Source organism: Rhinichthys klamathensis, unplaced genomic scaffold (assembly GCF_029890125.1).
Source record: "Rhinichthys klamathensis goyatoka isolate OS25496 unplaced genomic scaffold, OSU_Roscu_1.1 h1tg000176l_1, whole genome shotgun sequence".
Lineage (NCBI taxonomy): Eukaryota > Metazoa > Chordata > Actinopteri > Cypriniformes > Leuciscidae > Rhinichthys > Rhinichthys klamathensis.
Window position 1 is genome coordinate 167,501 of NW_026606705.1, and position 25,193 is coordinate 192,693.

Below are 25,193 nucleotides of genomic sequence, written 5' to 3' on the forward strand. Positions count from 1 at the left end.
TTGGGGTTGAAACAACCCAGCATTTTTTAGAGTGTAAAAGTTATCAACGTGAACATAAATTCCAGGCCTATTGCTCCACTAATGAAATAGAATGACCTAAAACATGTCTTATTGCTTTTTCATGGAGGTTCTTCATTCCATTTTCTGCTTGTTTTAATTTTGATGTAATGTAGAAGCCACTGACCCACTTTAAGGACCCGAACCCTTCCTGTGCTCTGACTGACGGCACCGCGGGACACGAACGCCGCGCTCTCGTCCTCCTCGTCCTCCTCCTCTTCCCTCGCTCCGTCCTCCGGCCCGGGATGAGGAGAGCAGGGGAGTGATGCTAACACACAGTCTTCTGAAGGGTACTCACACACTCTCTCCAGCTGGACCTCATCGAAACACACCTTCACCTGCACCGAGAGAGAGAGAGAGAGAGAGAGAGAGAGAGAGAGAGAGAGAGAGAGAGAGAGAGAGAGAGAGAGAGAGAGAGAGAGAGAGAGAGAGAGAGAGAGAGAGAGAGAGAGAGAGAGAGAGAGAGAGAGAGAGAGAGAGAGAGAGAGAGAGAGAGAGAGAGAGAGAGAGAGAGAAGAAGAAGAAGAAGAAGAGAGTCAGTGAAGACACAATCCAGATCGGTGTAACAATGCACATGTTTACATGAGAGTTTTAAATTCATAGGATCATTTGATAGATAGATAGATAGATAGATAGATAGATAGATAGAAAGAATGATTCAAAAATGTAGGCCTAAAAAATTATTATCATTATTATTTAATACAATTTATAGTATAATTTTTGACATTTTCTTGCCATTTTTGAGTAGAAATTGATTCAAAATCCTACATCCAATTTTAGTGTAAATACACTGTGAAAATGTATTTGTACAAAGTTGGAAATAAAACAAAAATGATTGGAATACGTTTTACTAGAAAATAATAATTCCTAGTCTTATAATGTCTTCCTACTTCAAAATGTCATGTTTAATTCAATGTTACTTTGAATCAGTTTCTGATTATTTGTGAAAATTACTAGCAATTTTTCTGAGTGAAAATCGTCTCAAAGCAAATGAGAGTTTCCGAAAATGTCTGAATTTTAGAGCAGGACAAACATCTTGTTAAAGTCAAAGTCTCCCTTCACCAAAATGACCTATTTAAACAGGGTTTTCCTTTAAAAAAAAAAAATCTTCATGCCTTAAAATAACTTGAATGTAACCCGACACCCTTGCCTCATTTAGTATACGTGGTTCTATGAATATGCAAATGAGCCCCGCCTCCACTCACTCACTCAGCTCAGAGATCCACTTGGTGCAAAAACGGAAAACTTTTTATGCGTTTTGGCATTTAGCATTTTAGGGGCCTAAAAATGCAAACTCTTATAAACGGGTCGCAAATGTGTGTAAAACAGGTGATATATAAGGTGGTATTATGTATTTACATTGCGATTGCGACTCCCTTTTATACTAGAGGGCTCACATGGGTCTGAACAGGTATAGTTTACTCTGGCTTGTATCTTTGCACTGAATTTCGAGCTGGCACAGTAAAGACGCCTTTATAGTGCACTACAATCCACAATCCCAGGGGAACATGATCATGCCGAGTCCCTTAGCAAACCGTCCAAGAGAAGAGACAGCAGAACTAACACACCGGACACAGAGAGAAAGCAGCATTATCACGGCTTAACACACTGACGTCAGTCGATCTGCAGGGGGTCGGCGGTGATGCTGCAATGCATTGTGGGAACTGTTCGAGATGTCTCTGCATGCATGAACAGAAGAGTGAAGGTTAGATGTGGTCAGAGTGTAAACCAGGGTAATGACTGAGGAGCAGAGACACATTCACACACACGCTGTCTAATATAACGCGTGAACTGAAATTAGCATGAACTGATAAAACTTAGGCTGCTCTTGGTTGAATGCATTGTGTGTGTGTGTGTGTGCTACAGGAAGTGACACAGATCTGAGGAGGAAGTAGCCGGAGAGTTTGTCACGAGACTGCTTTAAAAACCCTAAAATGTTGCAGACAAATAAAACACACATTAGTTTGCGCTTGTAAAAATACACGTGGATCACCTTCATACATGTGTACAGTTTAGCGTTTCATGCAATGCTCTGCTTTTAATGTGCAGTTTTGAATATGGAATATATTTACACTAGCCAAGGCTGCATTTATTTGATCAAAAATACAGTAAATACAGCAAAAAATTTGAAATATTATTGTAATTTAAATCAGCTGTTTTCTATGTGAATATACAGTAAAGTGTAATTTATTCCTGTGATCAAAGCTGAATTTACAGCATCATTACTCCAGTCTTCAGTGTCACATGATCCTTCAGAAATCACTCTAATATGATGATCTGATGCTCAAGACACATTTATGATTATTATCAATGTTGAAAACAGTTGTGCTACTTCATATTTTTTGTGGAAACTGTTTGAGGTATGGGATATATATTATAATACTTGTATTCAGCACCTTTTTTTAAATGACAGTAAACTCATGTATATGGTCACAAAAGATTTTATGAAATAATTTCTGTTTTGAACTTTCTATACATCAAAGAATCCTGAAAAAAATAAAATGTATAAGCAGCATGATAATAATCAGAAATGTTATTAATAATTGAGCAGCACTAATAACATAATAATTGAGCTTCAAATCAGCATATTACAGGGTTACACAATTTACACAAACTAAGGCCTTAACAATTAGCAGAAAGTTATGGCTTTAAATGTTGTGTACGTTGCAAAAATTATCTTCTTCCTTAGTATTTGTGCCCTGTTTTCCATACAAATATGTAAACGTCCTTAAATCAAGATACGTGGTGTATCTCCACAGATATCGTTTGACTTCTGAAACTGGTGTCGTGCGAGGCTGGCGTAGTTCGATCTGCAGGGATTCCTACACTTCATTTATTTATTTGCAGCTGAAACTCTTTAAGCTAAAATATTCACTTGAAGTTCTTAAGATTTTAAGTTAATATGTCAAACACATTTGCATGTTCAGGGATCTCTATTGTCAGTTAATGGTCACATGACATGCAAATAAACAAATAAAATATTTCTTTATTTAGTGTGTTTAATTTGATTCTTCATTGTACTTTTTTATTATTATTATTATTATGATTTAATGATTTTTTTTTGCATTCCAGCAATTCCCAAACTTCCTGCATTCGCCTCTCAAACCCCAGTTTAATAAAGTAAATGTAGGCCGTTAATGATAATGTATATATGAACACATATGAAATGACTGTATTCTAATGTAGAAATGAGGTGTGAATTTATAAGCATTGCACAGTAGCCTCTAACAGAAATTTATTTGCTTTCTCCACTTGAATTGGAAGAGCAATTGTTTTATTATTGTGATCATAAACGCGTGTGTTCTTCTAGCTCAAGAGTCCAGTTTCATTATTGTGTTCTCTTGATGTACATTTGACTCCGGTTCCTGGCAGAAGTTAGTGTGTGTGAGTGTGTGTGTGTGGTTACGCTGATCGCCACAATGCAAACATACTGCTCTATTAACTCCCTGTGAAAACCCAACTAAATGAAAAGGTCATTCTTCTGCCCCTGAGAAGACGCTGCCAGACTCTGGCGTTCCCTGTTTCTGCTCTGCTGAGCTCTTTTGTGTCCGCTGTGTCCCACTTACTCCAGAACGCTTTGTTTGATGAGATCAGCCATTAAACCCCACATCGCAACGGCCACATATCTCACGCATGCAAACTCTGCTGATTTTAGTTGTGATCTGTTTCCAGAAGTGAAAGTTTCCAGAAGAGTGTGTGTCAGTGTTTTTGCAGCTCGAGGGAGGAACTGCACCGCTAGTTTAGGGAAGCCAAGCGTTCATCAGTGTATCGTGTGTGTGTGTGTGTGTGTGTGTCAGCCTCACTGATGTATTCTGCTATCAGATGCCATCATAAATGGCTTGCGGTCACACCGGTGTTCCCTACGAACTTTAATTCCCCCTGCTGTAACCCAAGAATAAAAGTGAGACGTGACTGACAGCAATGATAGTGCGCAGTAAACATCTGGTGGATTCAGTGAAGGATTCGTTCGACTGTCTTCATTAGATGCATTCGCTCGGGAAACAGAGACTACATTGGTTGCGCTTTCTTTGTTTTGGTATAAACAGTGAAGACAATGCAATAGAAGGACATTGTCTTTGAATCATTTTGCAGTTTCCAAGGAAGCTCAGAATCTCGAGCTTTGCATTTATTACTTTGCAAAAAATATATAGATATAGAGCAAATATATATATATATATGTGTGTGTGTGCAAATGTATTGCACATATCCAATACCGGTCAAAAGTTTTTAATGTTTCTGAAAAAAAAAGTGTGTTTCTGCTCACCAAGGCTGTATTTATTTATTATTGTGAAATATTATTTTGATTTAAATCAGCTGTTTTCTATGTGAATATACAGTAACGTGTAATTTATTCCTGTAATTAAAGCTGTATTTTCAGCATCATTACTCCAGTCTTCAGTGTCACATGATCCTTCAGAAATCACTCTAATATGAGGATTTGCTGCTCAAGACACATTTATGATTATTATCAGTGTTGAAAACAGTTTTTTATTTTATTTTGTGGGAACTATGAAACTCTACCATTCAAAGGTTTGGGGTAAGAAATATTTAAAAAATATATATTTTAATGTATAATGTTTAGCAAGGATTTATTAAATTGATCAAAAGTGACAGTAAAGACATTTATAATGTTACAAAAGATTTTATTTCAAATAAATGCTGAAATCCTCATATTAGAGTGATTTCTGAAAGATCATGTGACACTGAAGACTGGAGTAATGATGCTGAAAATTCAGCTTTGATCACAGGAATAAATTACACTTTAAAATATATTAAAACAGAAAACAGCTCTTTTATTTGTTTATTTAACAGATATTTTAACGTGTAATCATATTTCACAATATTACTGATTAATGAAATAAATACATCCTTGGTGAGCTTAAGAGACTTCTTTCCAACACATTTAAAAATCGTATGTTTCCAAACGTTTGACCGGCACTGCATATTATAATTTTTTTTTTTTTTGCTTTACAGTGTGATTCGGTGGCATGTGGATTAAAACCCTATAGATAAAATTAGTAGTCAAGTTCAATCAAACCGGTCTACTAAGCATTAAAAATAAAACTACTACACCATGAGCTTCTCTGGTTCATTTTAGACTAACACACGTCTAGGTCAGACAGGACAGTGTCAGGGTTAAGGCACTGAAGAAGCCACGACTGCAATAGATTAACCTCCGTCTATTCTTAGACTCACTCTACGTTAAAGCCAGCCTTGGGCTTTTTTTCTTTTTTTTTTAAGCTAAAAAGTGAATTTTAAAGGTGTGTTGAACTACTCCTGAACAGTGCAGAATGAGTCAGGTGTTTCCCAAAGTCATGTTCTGAGTTGGCTTGTTTTATGCAGTATTTAAATGTGTTAAATCTTCACCTGTGAACTGTGATGGCGTGAGAGATAAGGCTTATCCAGGATTAACACTGAGCAACTGCCTCGGCCACAATCAAAGACGACAGAGATATATAGCCTGACTATTGAGAGATCACACTTTGATTCATTCTTGGGAATCTTTCTAAGTAAGTGCAGGTGTTTCTTTGAAATTAGAAATCCCACTAAACCACAACCACATTGCATTATGCTAGTTGCATGTTCATTTCACTGTATATACACTGTCGTTTAAAGGTAAGAATTTTAATGTTTTTAAAAGAAGTCTCTTCTGCTCACCAAGGCTGCGTTTATTTGATAAAAAAAAAAAAACAGTAACATTGTGAAATATTGTGACAATTTAAAATAACGTTTCTATTTTAATATATTTTAAAATGTAATTTATTCCTGTGATCAAAGCTGAATTTTCAGCATCATTACTCCAGTCTTCAGTGTCACATGATCCTTCAGAAATCACTCTAATATGATGATCTGATGCTCAAAAACATTCATTATTATCATCAATGTTGAAAACAGTTGTGTACAATTTATTTTCAGGATTCTTTGATTAATAGATAAATTTATCATAAATGTGTCTTGAGCATCAAATCCTCATATTAGAGTGATTTCTGAAGGATCATGTGACACTGAAGACTGGAGTAATGATGCTGAAAATTCAGCTTTGATCACAGGAATAAATTACACTTTACTGTATATTCACATAGAACACAGCTGATTTAAATTGTAATAATATTTCACTGTTTTTACTGTATTTTTAGTCAAATAAACGCAGCCTTGGTGAGCAAACGAGACTTATTTTAAATGCATTAAAAATCTTACCAATCAAAAACTTTTAAGTCTAAGTGAAGCATTGCATGCTCAGTGTTATATTGCCTTGATATTATCTGGTTGTAAATGTTATGCTTAAACACAAAAAACACTCACCGCTTTCGTGGTCGCTCTGCTCTTCGCCAAGCAGGAGCGCTCGAGGTTCTGGTACCCTCCGATCACTTCGATCTCCTCTGCTGTGGGAAACCTCTTCTTCCCCGTTTCCCTGGTGTTGCTGGGAGCAGGCATGGGAATATTGGCGGGTGGCGCCGCTTTGGGAGTCCCTGTTGGGATGCTACCAGGCGAAGATATCCCTGCAGGTCTTCTAGGGGTGATTGTGATGGTAGTCCCTCTTTTACCTGGTCCACCTGAGGCGCTTCTGATGGAAAAGAGAGGTGGAGATGGGGTTGAAGAAGGGGATGCGGTGCAAGGCGAGGATGACGAAGGAGAGCGTGGTTCTGGAGGTTTGGTTGTTGATTCGGTGTTGCGGGCGTTGATTGTGAATGACTGTTGCTTAGGAGGTACTTTCTGTTGGGCTTGTGGAAATCTAGGACTTGTAGATGCTTGTGTTTCTCTTAAGATGTCTGGTCTTTTTGCTTCCCTGACCTCCGGTTCTTCAATTCGGCTTTTCTCCATTCTGGTCTGTACCTTTCTGTCGTTTTGGGAACCACATCCGGCTTCCGGTTCCCTCAGCTGTAGTCGTTCCACGTGACGCTGTACCATCTGAACACCTGTCGACTCAATCGTCTCAGATTTCTCCCCGTCCCTCCCATGATTCCACAGTTTTACCGTTTCTGGTAGGACATCCGGTGACGGTGCTTGTCTAATAGGGTTGTATTTACCTTGAGGTCCACTATGTGGGGGCAAATCCGCCGATCTCTCACTGATACACACTGTAGTCCTGGACCCAACAGTCTTGAGGTTATATATCCGGCTCATGGCGTCTAACGAGTCCGAAAGTGTTGGGGAGGGAGAGAGAGAGGGAGGAAGATACTCTTCCTCTAACAGCTCGTCCTCTCTCTCTTTTTTCTCGTCTCCTCCGTCAGTGTCTTGCGTTCTCCAAGCGATCTCTACATGGCGTTCGGTCTCTCTCTCCGTGTTCCCGGGGTGGATATCGCTCTCGAAAGCGTCTCGGATAGAGATCTCCCCTACTTCTCTTTCTGTCGAGTCTGACTTCTGCAAGAGCGACAGAGAAACAGGAAGAGGAAGTTGAGGGCTTGACTTTGCCATGCTAGCGTCCTGTGTGACGTCAAACGGTCTGACAGACTGTAGTGTGTTTTCTTCCTGTTCTCTGACTGCTTCTCTGTTGCCCTCTTCTTTATCATCCTCCCTGCTTTTCTGTATTTCCTTCTCTTGTTGACGAATTCTCTCTTTTAAAGACTCGACTCGGGTCAAAGGTCGACCGGCCTTCCAGCTCCCTCTCCTCTCCATTTGTCCATCCCCGACAGGGAGACTCGCTCTCCTTTCTGCTGATATATCGACCCCATAAAACACAGTCCTGGGGATGGCGACTCCCTCTTGGGTGCAGAGTTTGCTCAGTCCCAGGGTAACAGATTGCTGTGGGAGTTGTGAGGTCAAAATTATTTCATCTGTGGCTTGTTTTGGAAAGTTCTGATGCTCTTTTTGATCCTGTTTACTCATTTCACAAGAGATCTTGTCTGCATCTCCATGTGGAAACACATTCCCTGCCCTCTTAAGTTCTCCGTCTGATAGGGGTTTTTCTTGGCAAGTTTGTCCGGCGTAGGCCGTAGACGGGCAACTGGGATCTTCAAAGGGAGTGTTGACACATTTGCACTGAATTTCTGCAGAGAAATCAATAGTACTGTCATCTGAGGATGGGATATATGCACCATGGGATTGTGTAAAAGCTCCGACGGTTTCCTCATCCTGATTCCCTCTCCTTTCTGATTCTGTTTTTGCCTCCATTTTGAATTCTATGACTGTCTGACTTACCATCACCTCTTCCCTCTTCTCTCTATGTTTACTTTCTTTCTCATTCTCCTCCCTCACTCTCTTGATCTCTATTCCCGAGCTGCTCTCCCTCCCATCTTGTTTGATGGGAATTCGTCGTGCGAATGTGACCCCCTCTTGGTTTTTAACGGAGACCCGAGTGAATCCCTCTTCTCCACCCACACTTGAAGCCTGTTCCTCTGTTTCTCCACATTCAAAGTCATTCTTATTTTCAACTCTTCGTTCTTTTTGTCTCTTTTCAAGCATCGGCTCATCGTGTTTGGGTCGGCCCCATCTCCTGGTGAACCTCGATTGATTCTCCGATGGGTCGGCGCCCGTTACCCGTGTCTTGACCCTACGATCAGAATACGTCCTTTCCATCATCTTAAAGTCTGTCTTTCCCTCACGGTTCTCCTGTTGGGAAACCACACGGTCAGAGAAGCTGAAGGAGCGTTTGGGAACACCCCTAGAAGTCGGACTCGTTTCCGTCTCCTCCGTGCTTTGATCCTCCGGCACAAACAGGTCTCCAGTGCTGTATCTATCCCGATTCTTTCCCGGTCGGTTGAAGCAATCCGTGCTCTTGGAGCGCATCGGAGGTTTGGGATGTTCCCCAAACTTACTAAGCAGCAAACTAACCCGTCCACTACATTCTTGAGTTGCCTTATCCTTGTGGTTCAGAAATATCTCCGCTCTTTGCATGACAGTCCTCGACGTCAAGCGCATCGATCTCCAAATCCCTTCTCTCTCTAAACGTTCCTCACCGCTCCCTCTTTCCGGCATCCCAGCAATCTCCGTTTCTCTTTTCCCATCGATCACGGATGGCTTGATGATCAATACCTCCGACGCCCTAATCTCCGTCACGCTTCCTCCGCAAGCCAGAAACTCTCTCAAATCCATCCGCATCCTCTTTTCTTCCTCCTCCACCTCCTTATTCCTCCTATCCGGTTTTTCCTTACCATTTCTGTCTCTCTCAATGATGATAATGTTGTTTGCCTGGATCGTGCGGAGACCTACGCCCGGAGGAAATTGGGATTTGCTGATTTCCGCGTCTCTGGTTTCTCTCCCAGTGCTTCGATCTCGCTCTCGTCCCTCACTTTTATTTCCCGTCTTCTCAAACCACATCTCTCTATCCCGTCCTCTCCAAATCTCAGTTTCCCTATTCCTTTCTCTTCCACTATTATTGGTGGTCTTTGTATACTCATTCTCTCCATCTCTAATCACCTCCTTCCCTCTATTATCTCTCCGAAAGCTGTTCTCGGAACGAATGAAGGGGTTCTGTTGGATGGGGCTGATGTTTTTTTTTTTTGGATATCTGTTTTTGCACTTCGGTCTGAAGGTGATGTGTGAGTTTACTATCCGTTTGCTCTGTGACGACGTCTTCCGAGATTCCCAGGACATCCGGAGTCTGCTGTCCTCCGTCTCTCTCTCTCTCTCGTTCCTCATCTTGCTTCGCTCTCCTTCTCTGGATGATCCCTCGCTTCCAGGCCGGCATGCTGGCCATCCGCTCCTCTTCTTCCCTCTCTCGTCTCTCTCTCTCCTCCTCCTCTCTTCGCTTTCTCTCCAGCAGAAGCTGCTTCCATTCCGGTAGAGCCGATAGAGACATAACCACGCGGTACTTGATGAAACAGTGCGGTTTTACTGATCAGAGAATTTTTTTGTAGGAACACAGGAACATCCAGGAATCCTGTCAAATAAATAAACACTTTAGGTTTGTCTAAAATGGATGTGTCATGCACTTTGTCAGATGAACCATCTTATATTACCAGTATCCTATTAAAGGGATAGTTCAACCAAAAATGAAAATTCTGTCATCATTTAATCATGTTATTTATTGGAACAAAAAAAGAAACTCATACAAGCTTGGAACAACTTGAGGGTGAGTAAATCTAATTTTTGGGTGAACTATACCTTTAAATTCAAGTCATTTAGGAGTACAAATAAATGAGCATTTCTTCATTTTTATTCTGTATAACATTTTTTTTATTCTGATTTTAGATATCAAATATTAATCTGAATGGATAAGAGAATAAGCATATTTTAGGTGCTGTGACTGCTCACTATTTTGTTTTTGTAATTATCTTTTTTTGCAGGTAAAATAAATAGTAATGATGTCAAATTGTTTTTTAAAAGTACACATTTACATGCAATAACGTTTGCATGTTTAATAACCAGTCTAAATATCAAATCAAATTTCATTTTTATAGCACAATAAAAACAACAGTAGTTGGGCATTGTGCTGTACAACAGGATAAGTATCTAAAAAAAAAACAAGACAGCAAAACAATGATATAAGCCAAGGAAGTTTACACAAAAACACCAATCAGAAAATTAAACATGAAAAATATAACTTAATAATGCATAGATAGATTAATATTGCATTGTTGTCTTTTTTCATGTCAACTACTCAAATGATGCATAAAAAAACAGTTTGCTACAATTATTCTGCTAATGCTCGATAGTCGATATGAACTGAAATGTTCAAGCCTATAATTCGTATGTTTATCTATTTAAAACACAATAATCACATTAGTAATTATTACATTTACGAGTAATTATTTTTACATACCTTATTTTGTGGGATGACTGAATTCCTGATTCACCGGAATAAAGTTTTCCTCGTTTCCACTCGCTCGACGTTCATCTTTCCGTGAATGTAACTCCAAAGAAACCATCAAAAGTCCTGATAATTCATCCACTCCCTGCGAAAGTGAATCTGCGACCTTTTTTAACACGCAACCAGCACGAAACCTCCAGTTAATTCATATTTCTGCGGTTCCCCGAGCTGTGTTTGTGTCCCGCGGACCGGAGCGGCAGTGTAGTAAACACGAGCAGCTTTAGAGGCGCAGGACTGGACGTGTAATCCCATAATTACATTAAACTCCAGCAGGAGAATCACAGCCACACGCGCCATATTGCCGGAGAAAACACGTATATGTTCTCCATCTCCTGGCGTGTGTGTGTGTGTGTGTGTGTGTACGGCGGCACGGGAATTAACCCCAGCTCTTAGATAACAGTCACAGTTCAAAAACTCCTCTTAATTGGGCTCTTAATTATACATTACATAATAATCACATACTTTTTAGGTTATCCCAGTAATGCACTTTTTTTTTTTTGAACAACAATTGTATTTATCAAAACTTGTCACACAAATTTAAACAGCATTTCATTAAACCTGGATGCAACTTTTTTAAAAAAAATTTTTTTTTTTTTTTTTTTTATATTCATATATAAAAAACATACAATAAGGAATATTTGTTTTTTACTAATATTAGTTGAACCTGAAGATATGGTTCAACATTCAAATTGTTTTGCTAGTTTCCCATGTGAAACAACACAAAAGTTTTCCTGTCATATTTTCTTTATGTAAAAGCATAAAAAGGCTATAAAGTGAGATCAGAACGATAAAAACATCACTAATATTAAACATGTTTTGTTTAATAGCCCCATTAAGGTTCTAAACAGAACTTTCAATGCATGATTCCTTATGGAACGAGTTCTGCTATTGTTATATGCCAAAGAACTCTAAACTTTTATATATGAAACCAGTTCCAGCAAAATACACGTTCCTTTATACTGTATAATAAGTGAACATGTTTTTAACACATTGCTAAATACCATATTCCTGAAAAATACATTTAATTTCAAATTCAGTTACAAGACAAAAACACATAATTTGCTGCAAAATTGTCTTTATTCAGAACGATCTGATTCTAATAGAGGCAGACGTGTGCAATACACTCTTAAAATACAGAAAAAGGGCTTTTACCATGTAAATAAAATTAAGGAGGTTTTCAGCTCTTATAATAGTGCAGTTGTTTTCATGTCTTTAGTTTATACAAAAATAATTTCATGTTTATTGACCATGTAAAAATACATTCTCCACCAACTAACTCTGAGGTCATTATATAAACACACTTCAAGCATCAGACATTTCCATACAGCTAAACAAAAATCATGATTTCCAGTAGTTATGACACTTATTGGTGTAAAACACAGGAGGTCAGTGTGCAACGCAGTTTTTATCCCAACACCTGCAGACTTCTTGGTGTTGTGATGCTGAAACATTCGTCAAAAATAAAAGGATTATATAAAAACAAGCAGTAAATACAAAACAAAAGTCCTCATAAAAGCTGAAACGTTACACTACTGACCAAAAGACAACCATCCAATGTCATTTTCTCCACAATGACATTGGATGTGTGTGTGTGTGTGTGTGTGTGTGAGAGAGTGAGTGAGTGAGTGAGTGAGTGAGTGAGTGAGTGAGTGAGTGAGTGAGTGAGAGAGAGAGAGAGAGAGAGCGTTTCTGTGTGTGTGTGTGTGTGAGAGAGTGTGTGTGAGTGTGAGTGAGTGTGTGTGTGTGTGTGAGAGAGTGTGAGAGAGAGAGCGTTTCTCTGTGTGTGTGTGTGTGTGTGTAATAGTGTGTGTGTGTCTCACTCTGTAATAGAGTGTATGTGTGTGTGTCACTCGTAATGTCACATCAGGGCTGAATAGAGATATTGAACTGATGACCTTTGACCTGTGCACCTCCTCTGAAGCCGAAACACACCAGCTCCTCTTACGCTGACTACAAATAGAATTTGATTTGTTTTATCTAAAAATTATTTGATTCATTTGTAAAAGCTATCTCGATGACCTCGTAAGCTTTAAGTTACCAGTTTAAAAGTGTAGAAAATAATGAGCATGACGGACTATAAATACTGCCGGTAGAGGTTTCGGAACAGCTACTCAGAAATGCACAATAATCTTACTTATTTTCACAATTATAACTGGACAACCGGTGAGAATTAAACATGCATACTGTAATGAGCTCATATGATGATAAATGCAGCGTAAAGCTGTTTGAAATGTGTATTATTGATGTCTGCAGATAATGTTTCTCACTCATATTTAAACAGTTTATATTGTGCATTATGCTTATGCTAGTATCCCAAACACATCTCTGCTTGTAAAGCTGCCTTCAAGTCGCATCACGCCACCAAAAGTCAGAATTAGCAGTGGCAAGACCATTAAAGATCAACTCAAATTGGTTTTAATCATATTTCAACTGTTAAAATCAACAACACTAATTTTACTTCATGAACATTTCTGAACTGAAGAAGAATAGCAATGAAGCTTTAGTTAGTTGGTTAATAAGGCAAGAAAACTACATTTCCCATAATTCCCTGTTCTGTAGCAGCACAGGGATGATGACATACACTGATATCATCATTAAATATGCATGAGAGGTCAAATCCTCCAGCGTTTGTCAGGGCGAGAGACATGACTTCTGAAGGCAGCGCTACTCTCTTACACGCTTTTAAAAGGGAAAAACAGAAACAATCTTACTTTTAGTTTTTAGTTGTAATTAATTATGGCTAATTATTTTGGTCCAAAGTTTCCGTGTCTTTTTTTACAAGTTTGTCACTATAACTGATATAACGGTCTTGTTTATGGATTGTGATTCCGGTTTATTGGAAATGGATAATATAACTAAAATTCTATTATTTGGGAGATATCATATACAGTCAAACCTACATATATTCAGACACCTTCAACATTTCTCACATTATCTCAGTTTATTCGCTATAGTTTAGAAAATGGTGATAAACATAAGCAGAACCCAGAGTTATTAACTTGGTTGATATTTGACTGGTTTTGCCCGTCCTTCTGTTAGACTCTCACGCATGAATTATGTTGAATATCTGTCAGCTGTTAAATTTAACTACACAATTAGATAATACCAGTTTAGCTCAACCAGTGACCAAGCAATGCTTCATGTTGTTCAGTGTGTGTGTAAAAAGAGCATTAGCAATTACAGAAAACATGATCAGCTCAAAGTGGAGGAATCATTATTGGTCCCAAATCTTTATAAATGTCACTGGTAGTCACTGTATGAAGAATATTTGGGTATAATATGTCACAGTTTACTTTATTTTGCTCTCCTCACTTACAGAAATTAACTATAGTGTCCTCACACACTAGTAAATATCAAATGATATCTGGTGTCTGAATAATTTTTGGTTTGACTGTATATAAAGCAAAGTGCATGTTAACTGTACTAACGGTAGACTATTTCCACTGACTCAAAGATTTGAATACAGAGCAATCGTAAAGCGCTTACACATCTCAGCTGTTGAAAAGGAGACTATTAGATGTATGATTGATTTTTGATACAAGATGCAGAGTTGTGATCTTAATTTTTTATAGATTCAAGTGTTTTGTAGGACTCTGTATTTAAAAAAAACACATGACTTGTGCTGATGCTGTGATCGCTGTCCTCTAGTGGCGTGGAGAAGAGCTGCAGATAAATGCTGTACGCTATATTCATCAAAGTATCCTGGAATAAAAATGTAAAAAAAGATTGATAATAATCATAAATGTGTCTTGAGCAAAAAATCCTCACATTAGAGTGATTTCTGAAGGATCATGTGACACTGAAGACTGGAGTAATGATGCTGTAAATTCAGCTTTGATCACAGGAATGAATTACACTTTACTGTATATTCACATAGAAAACAGCTGATTTACACTGGAATAATATTTCACAACATCTCACCGCTGGAAACCTCTGCCGCCAGTGCTCCGCTCCTCACTGAGTCTTGTGTGTGTGGCTGACGCTGCGCTCGCTGTCCTCTAGTGGCGTGGAGAAGATCTGCAGTTTGCTCTGGAGCTGCCGGCGCAGATACACACAGTCCTGGACGTCCAGCGAGTGAGCGAGCGCCAGATACAGGGACAGGAACACCGCTAACACCAGCCGGTCCAGCGGCAGCGAGGGGAGGAGCCACAGCACCGTCAGCAGCTCCACACACACCGGGTGTCTGAGGTGAGAGTACAGGCGCTGCGCTCGCTCAGACTTCAGCAGGAGCGGGTCTCCCAGACCCAGACACTCGTAATACACCTGACCACACACACACACACACACACACACACACACACACACACACACACACACACATCAGTGTGCAGTGGGACTTCAGCAGGAGCGGGTCTCCCAGACCCAGACACTCGTAATACACCTGACCACACACACACACACACACACGTCAATGTTCAGTGGGACTTCAGCAGGAGCGGGTCTCCCAGACCCAGACACTCGTAATACACCTGACCACACACACACACACACACACACACACAGATGAGTCAGCAGGAGCGGGTCTCCCAGACCCAGACACTCGTAATACACCTGACCACACACACACACACACACACACACACAGATGAGTCAGCAGGAGAGGGTCTCCCAGACCCAGACACTCGTAATACACCTGACCACACACACACACACACACACACACACACACACACACACACACACACACACAGATGAGTCAGCAGGAGAGGGTCTCCCAGACCCAGACACTCGTAATACACCTGACCACACACACACACACACACACACACACACACACACACACACACACACACACACACACACACACACACACACACAGATGAGTCAGCAGGAGCGGGTCTCCCAGACCCAGACACTCGTAATACACCTGACCACACACACACACACACACACACACGTCAATGTTCAGTGGGACTTCAGCAGGAGAGGGTCTCCCAGACCCAGACACTCGTAATACACCTGACCACACACACACACACACACAAACAGAGACTTCAGCAGGAGCGGGTCTCCCAGACCCAGACACTCGTAATACACCTGACCACACACACACACACACACACACACACACACACACACACACATCAATGTTCAGTGGGACTTCAGCAGGAGCGGGTCGCCCAGACCCAGACACTCGTAATACACCTGACCACACACACACACACACACACACACACACACACACACATCAATGTTCAGTGGGACTTCAGCAGGAGTGGGTCTCCCAGACCCAGACACTCGTAATACACCTGACCACACACACACACACACACACACACACACACACAGATGAGTCAGCAGGAGAGGGTCTCCCAGACCCAGACACTCGTAATACACCTGACCACACACACACACACACACACACACACACAGATGAGTCAGCAGGAGAGGGTCTCCCAGACCCAGACACTCGTAATACACCTGACCACACACACACACACACACACACACACAGATGAGTCAGCAGGAGAGGGTCTCCCAGACCCAGACACTCGTAATACACCTGACCACACACACACACACACACACACACACACACACACACACACACACGTCAATGTGCAGTGAGACTTCAGCAGGAGAGGGTCGCCCAGACCCAGACACTCGTAATACACCTGACCACACACACACACACACACACACACACACGTCAATGTGCAGTGAGACTTCAGCAGGAGCGGGTCTCCCAGACCCAGACACTCGTAATACACCTGACCACACACACACACACACACACACACACACACACACACACAGATGAGTCAGCAGGAGAGGGTCTCCCAGACCCAGACACTCGTAATACACCTGACCACACACACACACACACACACACACACACACACACACACACACACACACACACACACACACACACACACACACACACACACACACACACACACACACACACACACACACACACACACACACACACACACACACACACACACACACACACGTCAATGTGCAGTGGGACTTCAGCAGGAGCGGGTCGCCCAGACCCAGACACTCGTAATACACCTGACCACACACACACACACACACACACACACACAGATGAGTCAGCAGGAGAGGGTCTCCCAGACCCAGACACTCGTAATACACCTGACCACACACACACACACACACACACACACACACACACACACAGATGAGTCAGCAGGAGAGGGTCTCCCAGACCCAGACACTCGTAATACACCTGACCACACACACACACACACACACACACACACACAGATGAGTCAGCAGGAGAGGGTCGCCCAGACCCAGACACTCGTAATACACCTGACCACACACACACACACACACACACACACGTCAATGTTCAGTGGGACTTCAGCAGGAGCGGGTCGCCCAGACCCAGACACTCGTAATACACCTGACCACACACACACACACACACACATCAATGTTCAGTGGGACTTCAGCAGGAGCGGGTCGCCCAGACCCAGACACTCGTAATACACCTGACCACACACACACACACACACACACACACACAGATGAGTCAGCAGGAGAGGGTCTCCCAGACCCAGACACTCGTAATACACCTGACCACACACACACACACACACACACACACACACACACACACAGATGAGTCAGCAGGAGAGGGTCTCCCAGACCCAGACACTCGTAATACACCTGACCACACACACACACACACACACACACACACACAGATGAGTCAGCAGGAGAGGGTCTCCCAGACCCAGACACTCGTAATACACCTGACCACACACACACACACACACACATCAATGTTCAGTGGGACTTCAGCAGGAGCGGGTCGCCCAGACCCAGACACTCGTAATACACCTGACCACACACACACACACACACACATCAATGTTCAGTGGGACTTCAGCAGGAGCGGGTCGCCCAGACCCAGACACTCGTAATACACCTGACCACACACACACACACACACACACACACACACGTCAATGTTCAGTGGGACTTCAGCAGGAGCGGGTCGCCCAGACCCAGACACTCGTAATACACCTGACCACACACACACACACACACGTCAATGTGCAGTGAGACTTCAGCAGGAGAGGGTCTCCCAGACCCAGACACTCGTAATACACCTGACCACACACACACACACACACACACACGTCAATGTGCAGTGAGACTTCAGCAGGAGCGGGTCTCCCAGACCCAGACACTCGTAATACACCTGACCACACACACACACACACACACACACACACACAGATGAGTCAGCAGGAGAGGGTCTCCCAGACCCAGACACTCGTAATACACCTGACCACACACACACACACACACACACACACACACGTCAATGTGCAGTGGGACTTCAGCAGGAGAGGGTCGCCCAGACCCAGACACTCGTAATACACCTGACCACACACACACACACACACACACACACACATCAATGTTCAGTGGGACTTCAGCAGGAGCGGGTCGCCCAGACCCAGACACTCGTAATACACCTGACCACACACACACACACACACACGTCAATGTTCAGTGGGACTTCAGCAGGAGCGGGTCTCCCAGACCCAGACACTCGTAATACACCTGACCACACACACACACACACACACACACACACACACACACACACATCAATGTTCAGTGGGACTTTAGCAGGAGCGGGTCTCCCAGACCCAGACACTCGTAATACACCTGACCACACACACACACACACACACATAGATGAATGTGCAATGACTTCTGACAGATGTAGTATAGATGAAATATGAAAAAGTTTGCATGTGTTTCGCATCATATTTGATGCATCAGACTTTTATGGCTCATATATAGTGAGAATATGGAGGACAAACAGCTCAGTTTTATTCATAGGCTCAAACTGAGCAAAAATATGCAGTTTGCTGATATTTATATGAAGAAATTCTGATGCTTGTAATGTGAATCTATGAGATCTTTATAACAGGACAGCAGATATTCATTAATGATAAATATAAAAATCTGCCTATAATATATCTTAGTAAGATTATATTTAAATCTGCAGTTTTATGATCAAAGCTCTGTAGTTTTAAAACATATAATGTGATGCATGAACCAATAATGGTAACACTTTACAGTAAGGTTCATTAGTTAATTCATTAGCTTAAGGTGGACGTTGACGCAATTTCTTTTAGAAACAAACTTTGTTATATTGTTTTCATGTTATCACTGTGAAGCGCTTTGATACAATCTGTATTGTAAAAAGCGCTATATAAATAAAGGTGACTTGACTTGACTTGATGTATTACCGAACATGAACTAACCACGATCAGTCCATTTGTTACTGTATTTATTAATCATTGTTAATGTTTGTTAATAAAAATACAGCAGTTCATTGTTGATGTTAGTTCACAGTGCATTAACTAATGTTAACAAATACAACCTTTGATTTTAATAACGTATTAGTAAATGTTGAAACTAATATTAACTAAGATGAATAAATGCTGAAGTATTGTATATTCTTAGTTCATGTTAACTAATGAACCTTATTGAGAAGCGTTACCGTATAAACAAAATAACAAATTAAATAAATTAAAAAACAAATAAAAGATGAACTAATAAACCTGATGATCATATTTGATACTCATGATTTTAGTAATAAATGATGATGATAATCAAGTAAACCTGCTTCAGTCCAGCTGAAATATTATTAACAATATCAAAGTTATTCCTGATAAAATCAGGGCAGATTTGACACAGAAAGACTCGTGAAGCTCGAGCTGAAGGGCGTTTGTACACTTATATTACAAGACTTTTACTGGATAAAAGAGTCTGAACTGTCAATCAGAGACAGAAGGAGTGAGACAGCAAAGATTTGATCATTTACAGGCCTTAGAAATTCATGCATCACATGATACAGTAAAAATATCTACTAAATAGAGCTTATAGTTGTTTTAAATGCAGATTGTAGAAGCAGATGTACCTGTTTGAGGCCCATCAGCTCCGGATAGTCGAAGATGAGGAGGATGCTGCAGATCACGGCCCAGCACAAGAAGTGTACGATGAAGCAGAGGAGCGGGAACCAGATGTCCCAGGGTGCACTGCGCACGGACCACACACAGGGGGCGCCGGTGACCGGCTGCCAGCACTGCATCAGCATCTACACACACACACACACACACACACACACAACATCACGCCTCATCAAACACCATAACAATCATCACAAAGGTATTTCATTATAAAGACGATTTCGACATTACAGGGTTAGTGTGTTTTAGTGTGTTTGAAACAGGGTTCCAGAGAAATGTTTAGAGAAAAATTAAATAATAATATTAAACCAACTAACTAACAAAATTTTATTAGAATATATAAACATACATTTGATACAAATAAATAATAAATACATTTGATTTAAAATGTTTCACTGTTAATGGAGTCTTTGTACATGAAAATGTATAGTTTCCTTTTAAATTTTAGGAAATATGGTCATATTTGAGAGTCTGTGGCATCCAAAAGATTGAAAATAATAAATCCCTCAAATAAAAAAGCATTTATTTCTGACATTATAACTGGACACCACTTGTGGAATTGAATATACAATATAATTGTATTGTTTATTGTTGCACATAGTATTTTTAAGAAAAGTAGGCAGTATTACACTGCTTATAATGCATGCTCATAGGCAGAGGTACCTGCAGTGCTGCAGCGGTGGTGAAACAGTACACAGTTCTGCTTAACACACCAAACACACGCTGACACACACTCTTAACTGGAGCCCAGGCCAATACACTGTGCTGGAGACTGAAGAGGACCAGAAGGAAAACATCCACAGCTACAGCCTTCAGAACCACACCGTCCCGCAGAGCCACAGACCAGGGCACAGAGTCTGAGAACACACACAAAACACGATCAAAACTTTTCATAAACAGATAAAACTTTTTCGCCCAACGTGGGGCTCGAACCCACGACCCTGAGATTAAGAGTCTCATGCTCTACCGACTGAGCTAGCCGGGCTGTACGCAACCGACGCACGCATTCCTTAATGACGACATGACGCACGTGCGTGCGTTTCCTGTCATTTGTTTTCATTTAAATGTAAACCTAATTGTTCAACTGTACATTCTGATCTACCAGCAAATTGAATTTACACATCATCTTTTTTAATCGTTTTAAAAGGCAGATCAAGCTACCGAGTCACTTAAAACTTGGAACAGCCCTAAAACTTAATGCACATTTCAAAGCGAATTAACGTCCATTCGCAACACAATCTCTCCATTAATATATGTATGTGCACATGTGTTCATAAACATAATATGTATAACATGTAGTTTTTTTGTTGGTAAACTTTGAAAGCGCGCTCCCTTACCTTGACACGGAGGCGCGGCCCCGCTCAGGTTATGATAGATGGCACGAAACGACACGAAGCGAACAAAGTCAGCACCGCTCACAAACACGAACACGAAGGTGATTAAAGCTGAAACGGACAGAAAACAATCGCGAAAAGTCACCGACGCCATGATTATATTTATATTTCCAACGGACAGCGAGCGTGATACTTCCGGGCGGGGCGCTGCAGTGACGCGCATGACCAGCGGGTGGCGCTAACGTTTCATGATTATCAATTCTGTGCTTTGAGACGTAAAATAACAAATGTTTAATCTATAAATATGTTACAATTAGCTGTAAATATATACTCACTGTTCTTAAGGGAAAGTCTCCTCTTCCACGTTTAAGTCTTACTGAGTTTATATATATATGGCAATTGTAAAACATAATTAAGTTCATGAAGAAAATCAATAAAAAAAAAAAAAACAATAAATAAAAGATGAACAAAATAAATCATGACCATTTTTGTCCTCTTGATTTTTCTACAAAATTATGATGGATAATCAGGTAAACCTGCTTCAGTCCAGTTTAAATATTACTAACTGTTTTATGATTTTCTATTTTGTGCTTTAAGAGGTAAACTACAAATGTTTCTATTTAATTCTCTTAATAATAAACATCTATAAATGTGTTAGAATTAGCTGTAAATATATACTCTGTTCTTAAGGGAACGTCTCCTCTTCCGCTTTTTGATTTAAAGTCTCACTGAGTTTTCATATATCAATTGTAAAACAATGAAATTCATGAACACATAAAATTAAAAAACAAAAAATTTTGTGTCTCTGAAAGTGTGATGGCAGATCTGACATCATTGTCTTTCAACAGTGTTTAAGGAGGTTTAGCATTAGTAATGATAACGTTTCCTGACAGAAAATGCACAAACACATCAAATTTCTTAGTTTTACTGATGTTTATTTGATCAAAACACATTTCTGTTGACATTTTTAAACAAGCTGTTTGTTTTTATATTTTCTCAAACTCTGCTTGTGTGCAAATTAATGCTCATCAGTCTAGATAAATATGTAATGTCTAAAGATATTCAAGCAAGTTTGCTAAACTGTTTTGAGCTTATTCTTTACATGTAAAAACCTCACACTGCTTAAACTCTTATATATGTTGAGTTAATAAATAATGCATTAAAGGTATGATGCAGTGCTTTCATATTGAACTAAATATCATTGTCACACAAATGAACCACAAAAAAATTAATAATCACTATAACTATTAATGATTGCTTTCACTTGTGCTGAAAAATGCACCATTTGCCCCATCATCTCAGGTTCTCTAACTGATAGTGAAATCTTGTGAACGGATAAAGTCATCTGAAACACAGCGGCCTCTTATTCTAATGTGTGTTTCCTAACAGTGATGCTGGTTTTACTGGCAGTGCAAAGCTCAGATTGTCAAATTAAGCTCATTTTAGCTGATTTTTGATTCATCAGAGCTTCTTGTTTCGCTGCTTTCCATCCTTTCTGCTGTCCACGATGATAACTGATTCCTCCTGCGACGACTGTAGCCAGAAAAAACACACACACAGCCAGTCCAACACCAGCGAACATCAACACACGCTCCGTCACCGTCACCGTCACTTCATCTACAGAGACAGAAGAGTTACTCACATTCATATACAACCTGACTGTATTAGAAGTAGTGCTGGATTTCCATAAAAATCAATTAAACAACCAACATTACCTGTAATGTCCACTTTTTTTGGCAGTTCTGTTGAAGAAAGACAAATATATGTCACTTTATTAAAAACACAGAAATCTATTTAAATAGTGTTTCTGAAAGTTTTTTTAAAACAGATGTTTATAGTGCACAAAACAAATAACTGAATTTACACCAATGAATGAATGAATGAATATAATTTAGCGGACGCAACTTACAAATGAGAACAATAGAAGCAGTTACACTAACAATAGGACAATAATATGCAAGTGCTGTGACCCTTCCCTATTTAAATCTACAATAAAGTACTTTGTACTTAAAAAATTTTTTTTTAAAAAAATTTTTAAAACCTTTATATATATATATATATATATATATATATATATATAGACTAGAATAGAAGAGAAAGTGTTAGTATTAATGGATCAAGTGTTGCCGAAAAAGATGTGTCTTCAGTACTTTTATATGTACTACTGTACACAATCCAGGCAGCGGATCTCTACTCAACCAAATGATCCAGTTCAAAAGTGTCTTAATATTTGGTTTTGCTCAATGTTTTGAATCGACCACTGAAAGATGCCTCACCAAGTTCCCTATCGATACGGTTCACTCGTATTGCGTCGCTTAAACGCGATGGGGGGACACTCCTTTTTCTGTCATTCACTTTATTCATCGTCAAATACGATTGACAATTAGCATACAGTTTGTATTGGCGGTGTGGCTCTGTTCTGGCCAGCCTAGCATGGATAAGATGAAGTAGTGTGTCCCAAAGCTTGCCTATACTCTTTTGCTACACACTCAAAAGTATGTACTTTTTCTTCACAAAAAGAGTACATACTTTTAGGGCGTAGTATAAGTAGGCGAATTGGGACGCAGCACTTGTTTTGAGAGAACCTTGCATTGAGAGAACATTGGCAATACGAACTATGTCATTTGCTTTGCGATTGAAAGCCGTTTAGGGTTCTACATTTCTTATGGAGAAACTGTTATGTGTTTTATTGTTGTTACGTTGTTCACATGTATGTTCATCGTTCCCTGTTTTGGCAGCGTCCAAAACCTTCTTTGTGAACGTGGCGGTCTACAGAGAAGAAGGGGTTTAGTAAGTTTGTCACGTGACATACATGGTGCACACGTAGTGAAACCTGTCTGTATAAAAACCCTAGTTAGGGAATCGTGCCACCTGCTGTATTTATGTTTTTTTTTAGTTAGCGTAGGTTTAGTTATGACGTCTCGGACACTGAAGACTTTTCTTTTGGGTTTTCTTTGTATCATAGTAATAGCTGTTTAATGTGTTAGATAACCTTTATGTTTATGTTACTTTCATTTCTTTGGCACAATTCATTTTCCCCTTTTTCCTTTGTGGTTGGTTCTGTCATGGTGTGTCTTTATTCATTATTATATTTATTAAAACGTATTCACTTTATTGGTCTCTCGTGTTTTCTCACCTCATTCAGGGTTATAGTGTGACGTGTCTGAGATGGTTAAATGTGTTCCCCTCCTAAAAGCCCTAGACGGGTATGAGTCATAGCAGGGTCGTAACATAGTTCATGCGTTCATGACCTCAAGGCTAGACTATTGTAATGCTCTACTGGGTGGTTGCCCTGCACGCTTAATAAACAAACTACAGCTGGTCCAAAACGCCGCAGCTCGAGTTCTTACCAGAACCAGGAAGTATGACCATATTAGCCCGGTTCTGTCAACACTGCATTGGCTCCCTGTTAAACATCGTATAAATATTAAAATATTGCTAATTACTTACAAAGCACTAAATGGTTTAGCTCCGCAGTACTTGAGCGAGCTCTTAACGCATTATAGTCCGTCACGTCTATTGCGATCTCAAAGTTCTGGCCAGTTGATAATACCTAGAATATCTAAATCGACTGCTAGCGGTAGATCCTTTTCCTATTTAGCACCAAAACTTTGGAACAGTCTTCCTAACATTGTCCGGGAAGCAGACACACTCGGTCAGTTCAAAGCTAGACTAAAAACACATCTCTTTGACAAGTTTGTGAAGATATGATGAGAAAAAATGAAATCTGGTACCTTTAATCTCCAGTCTGATGGGTTTGTCGAAGTGCATCTCTGGAGTGTCAGACTTTATTCCATAGAAATAAAGTCCTGAATCTGATTTTTTTACTCCAGTAATAGTTAAAGAGACTCTGGTGACCCAACTATCTGCTGTCATTTTCATACGAGTTCGGTTTTGATTGTAAGTGGTCAGAAGTCTTCTCCCGGTTTTGTCCTTCTCTGCAGAAATCAGCAGAACGAGTTCTTCAGATCTGAGAAGATACCAGGCGACTTCATCTCTGTTCCTCATGCTGCAGTTCAGAGTGATGTTTTCTCCCATCCGAACTCTCAGAACAGAAGATCCTCCTACTGACAAATCTGG

General features: G+C 40.3%; 2 protein-coding genes, 1 long non-coding RNA gene and 1 other non-coding gene across 5 annotated transcripts in view; all 4 read right to left on the reverse strand.

The window, feature by feature from the left end:
* LOC130092388 (uncharacterized) overlaps positions 1-227 on the reverse strand; it is a 2,820-nt gene extending 2,593 nt beyond the window's left edge. The window contains exon 1 of the long non-coding RNA XR_008807912.1: positions 185-227. This is a non-coding gene — a long non-coding RNA (uncharacterized LOC130092388). The remainder of the gene's footprint in view (positions 1-184) is intronic.
* A 14,528-nt stretch (positions 228-14,755) lies between these two features.
* Positions 14,756-21,288, reverse strand: nrm (nurim). The gene is made up of 4 exons (XM_056260229.1): positions 21,117-21,288; positions 20,443-20,636; positions 19,731-19,907; positions 14,756-15,070 (listed from the first exon to the last, which is right to left on the reverse strand). Exons 1-4 carry the CDS (start codon positions 21,265-21,267, stop codon positions 14,762-14,764), a joined length of 831 nt encoding a protein of 276 aa, XP_056116204.1. The 5' UTR covers positions 21,268-21,288; the 3' UTR covers positions 14,756-14,761.
* trnak-cuu (transfer RNA lysine (anticodon CUU)) lies at positions 20,692-20,764 on the reverse strand. The gene has a single exon. It is a non-coding gene; the product is annotated as a tRNA-Lys (tRNA).
* A 1,194-nt stretch (positions 21,289-22,482) lies between the features above and the next one.
* LOC130092385 (uncharacterized) overlaps positions 22,483-25,193 on the reverse strand; it is a 65,566-nt gene continuing 62,855 nt past the window's right edge. Inside the window, exons 2-4 of one of the 2 annotated variants that reach the window (XM_056260236.1) lie at positions 24,848-25,189; positions 22,829-22,855; positions 22,483-22,724 (exon numbers count right to left, since the gene is read on the reverse strand). In XM_056260236.1, coding sequence (XP_056116211.1) covers positions 22,540-22,724; positions 22,829-22,855; positions 24,848-25,189 — 554 coding nt within the window. In that variant the 3' untranslated portion in view covers positions 22,483-22,539. The remainder of the gene's footprint in view (positions 22,725-22,828; positions 22,856-24,847; positions 25,190-25,193) is intronic. The other variant, XM_056260235.1, reaches the window with a different exon arrangement.

Excerpts from the sequence above, each read along its gene's own strand:
- nrm (XM_056260229.1), bottom strand. The coding sequence starts at position 21,267 with ATGGCGTCGGTGACTTTTCGCGATTGTTTTCTGTCCGTTTCAGCTTTA. Across the intron at positions 20,637-21,116 it reads GGCCGCGCCTCCGTGTCAAG|ACTCTGTGCCCTGGTCTGTG; the intron begins GTAAGGGAGCGC and ends GTGTGTTCTCAG. Across the intron at positions 15,071-19,730 it reads AGCTGATGGGCCTCAAACAG|GTGTATTACGAGTGTCTGGG; the intron begins GTACATCTGCTT and ends GTGTGTGGTCAG.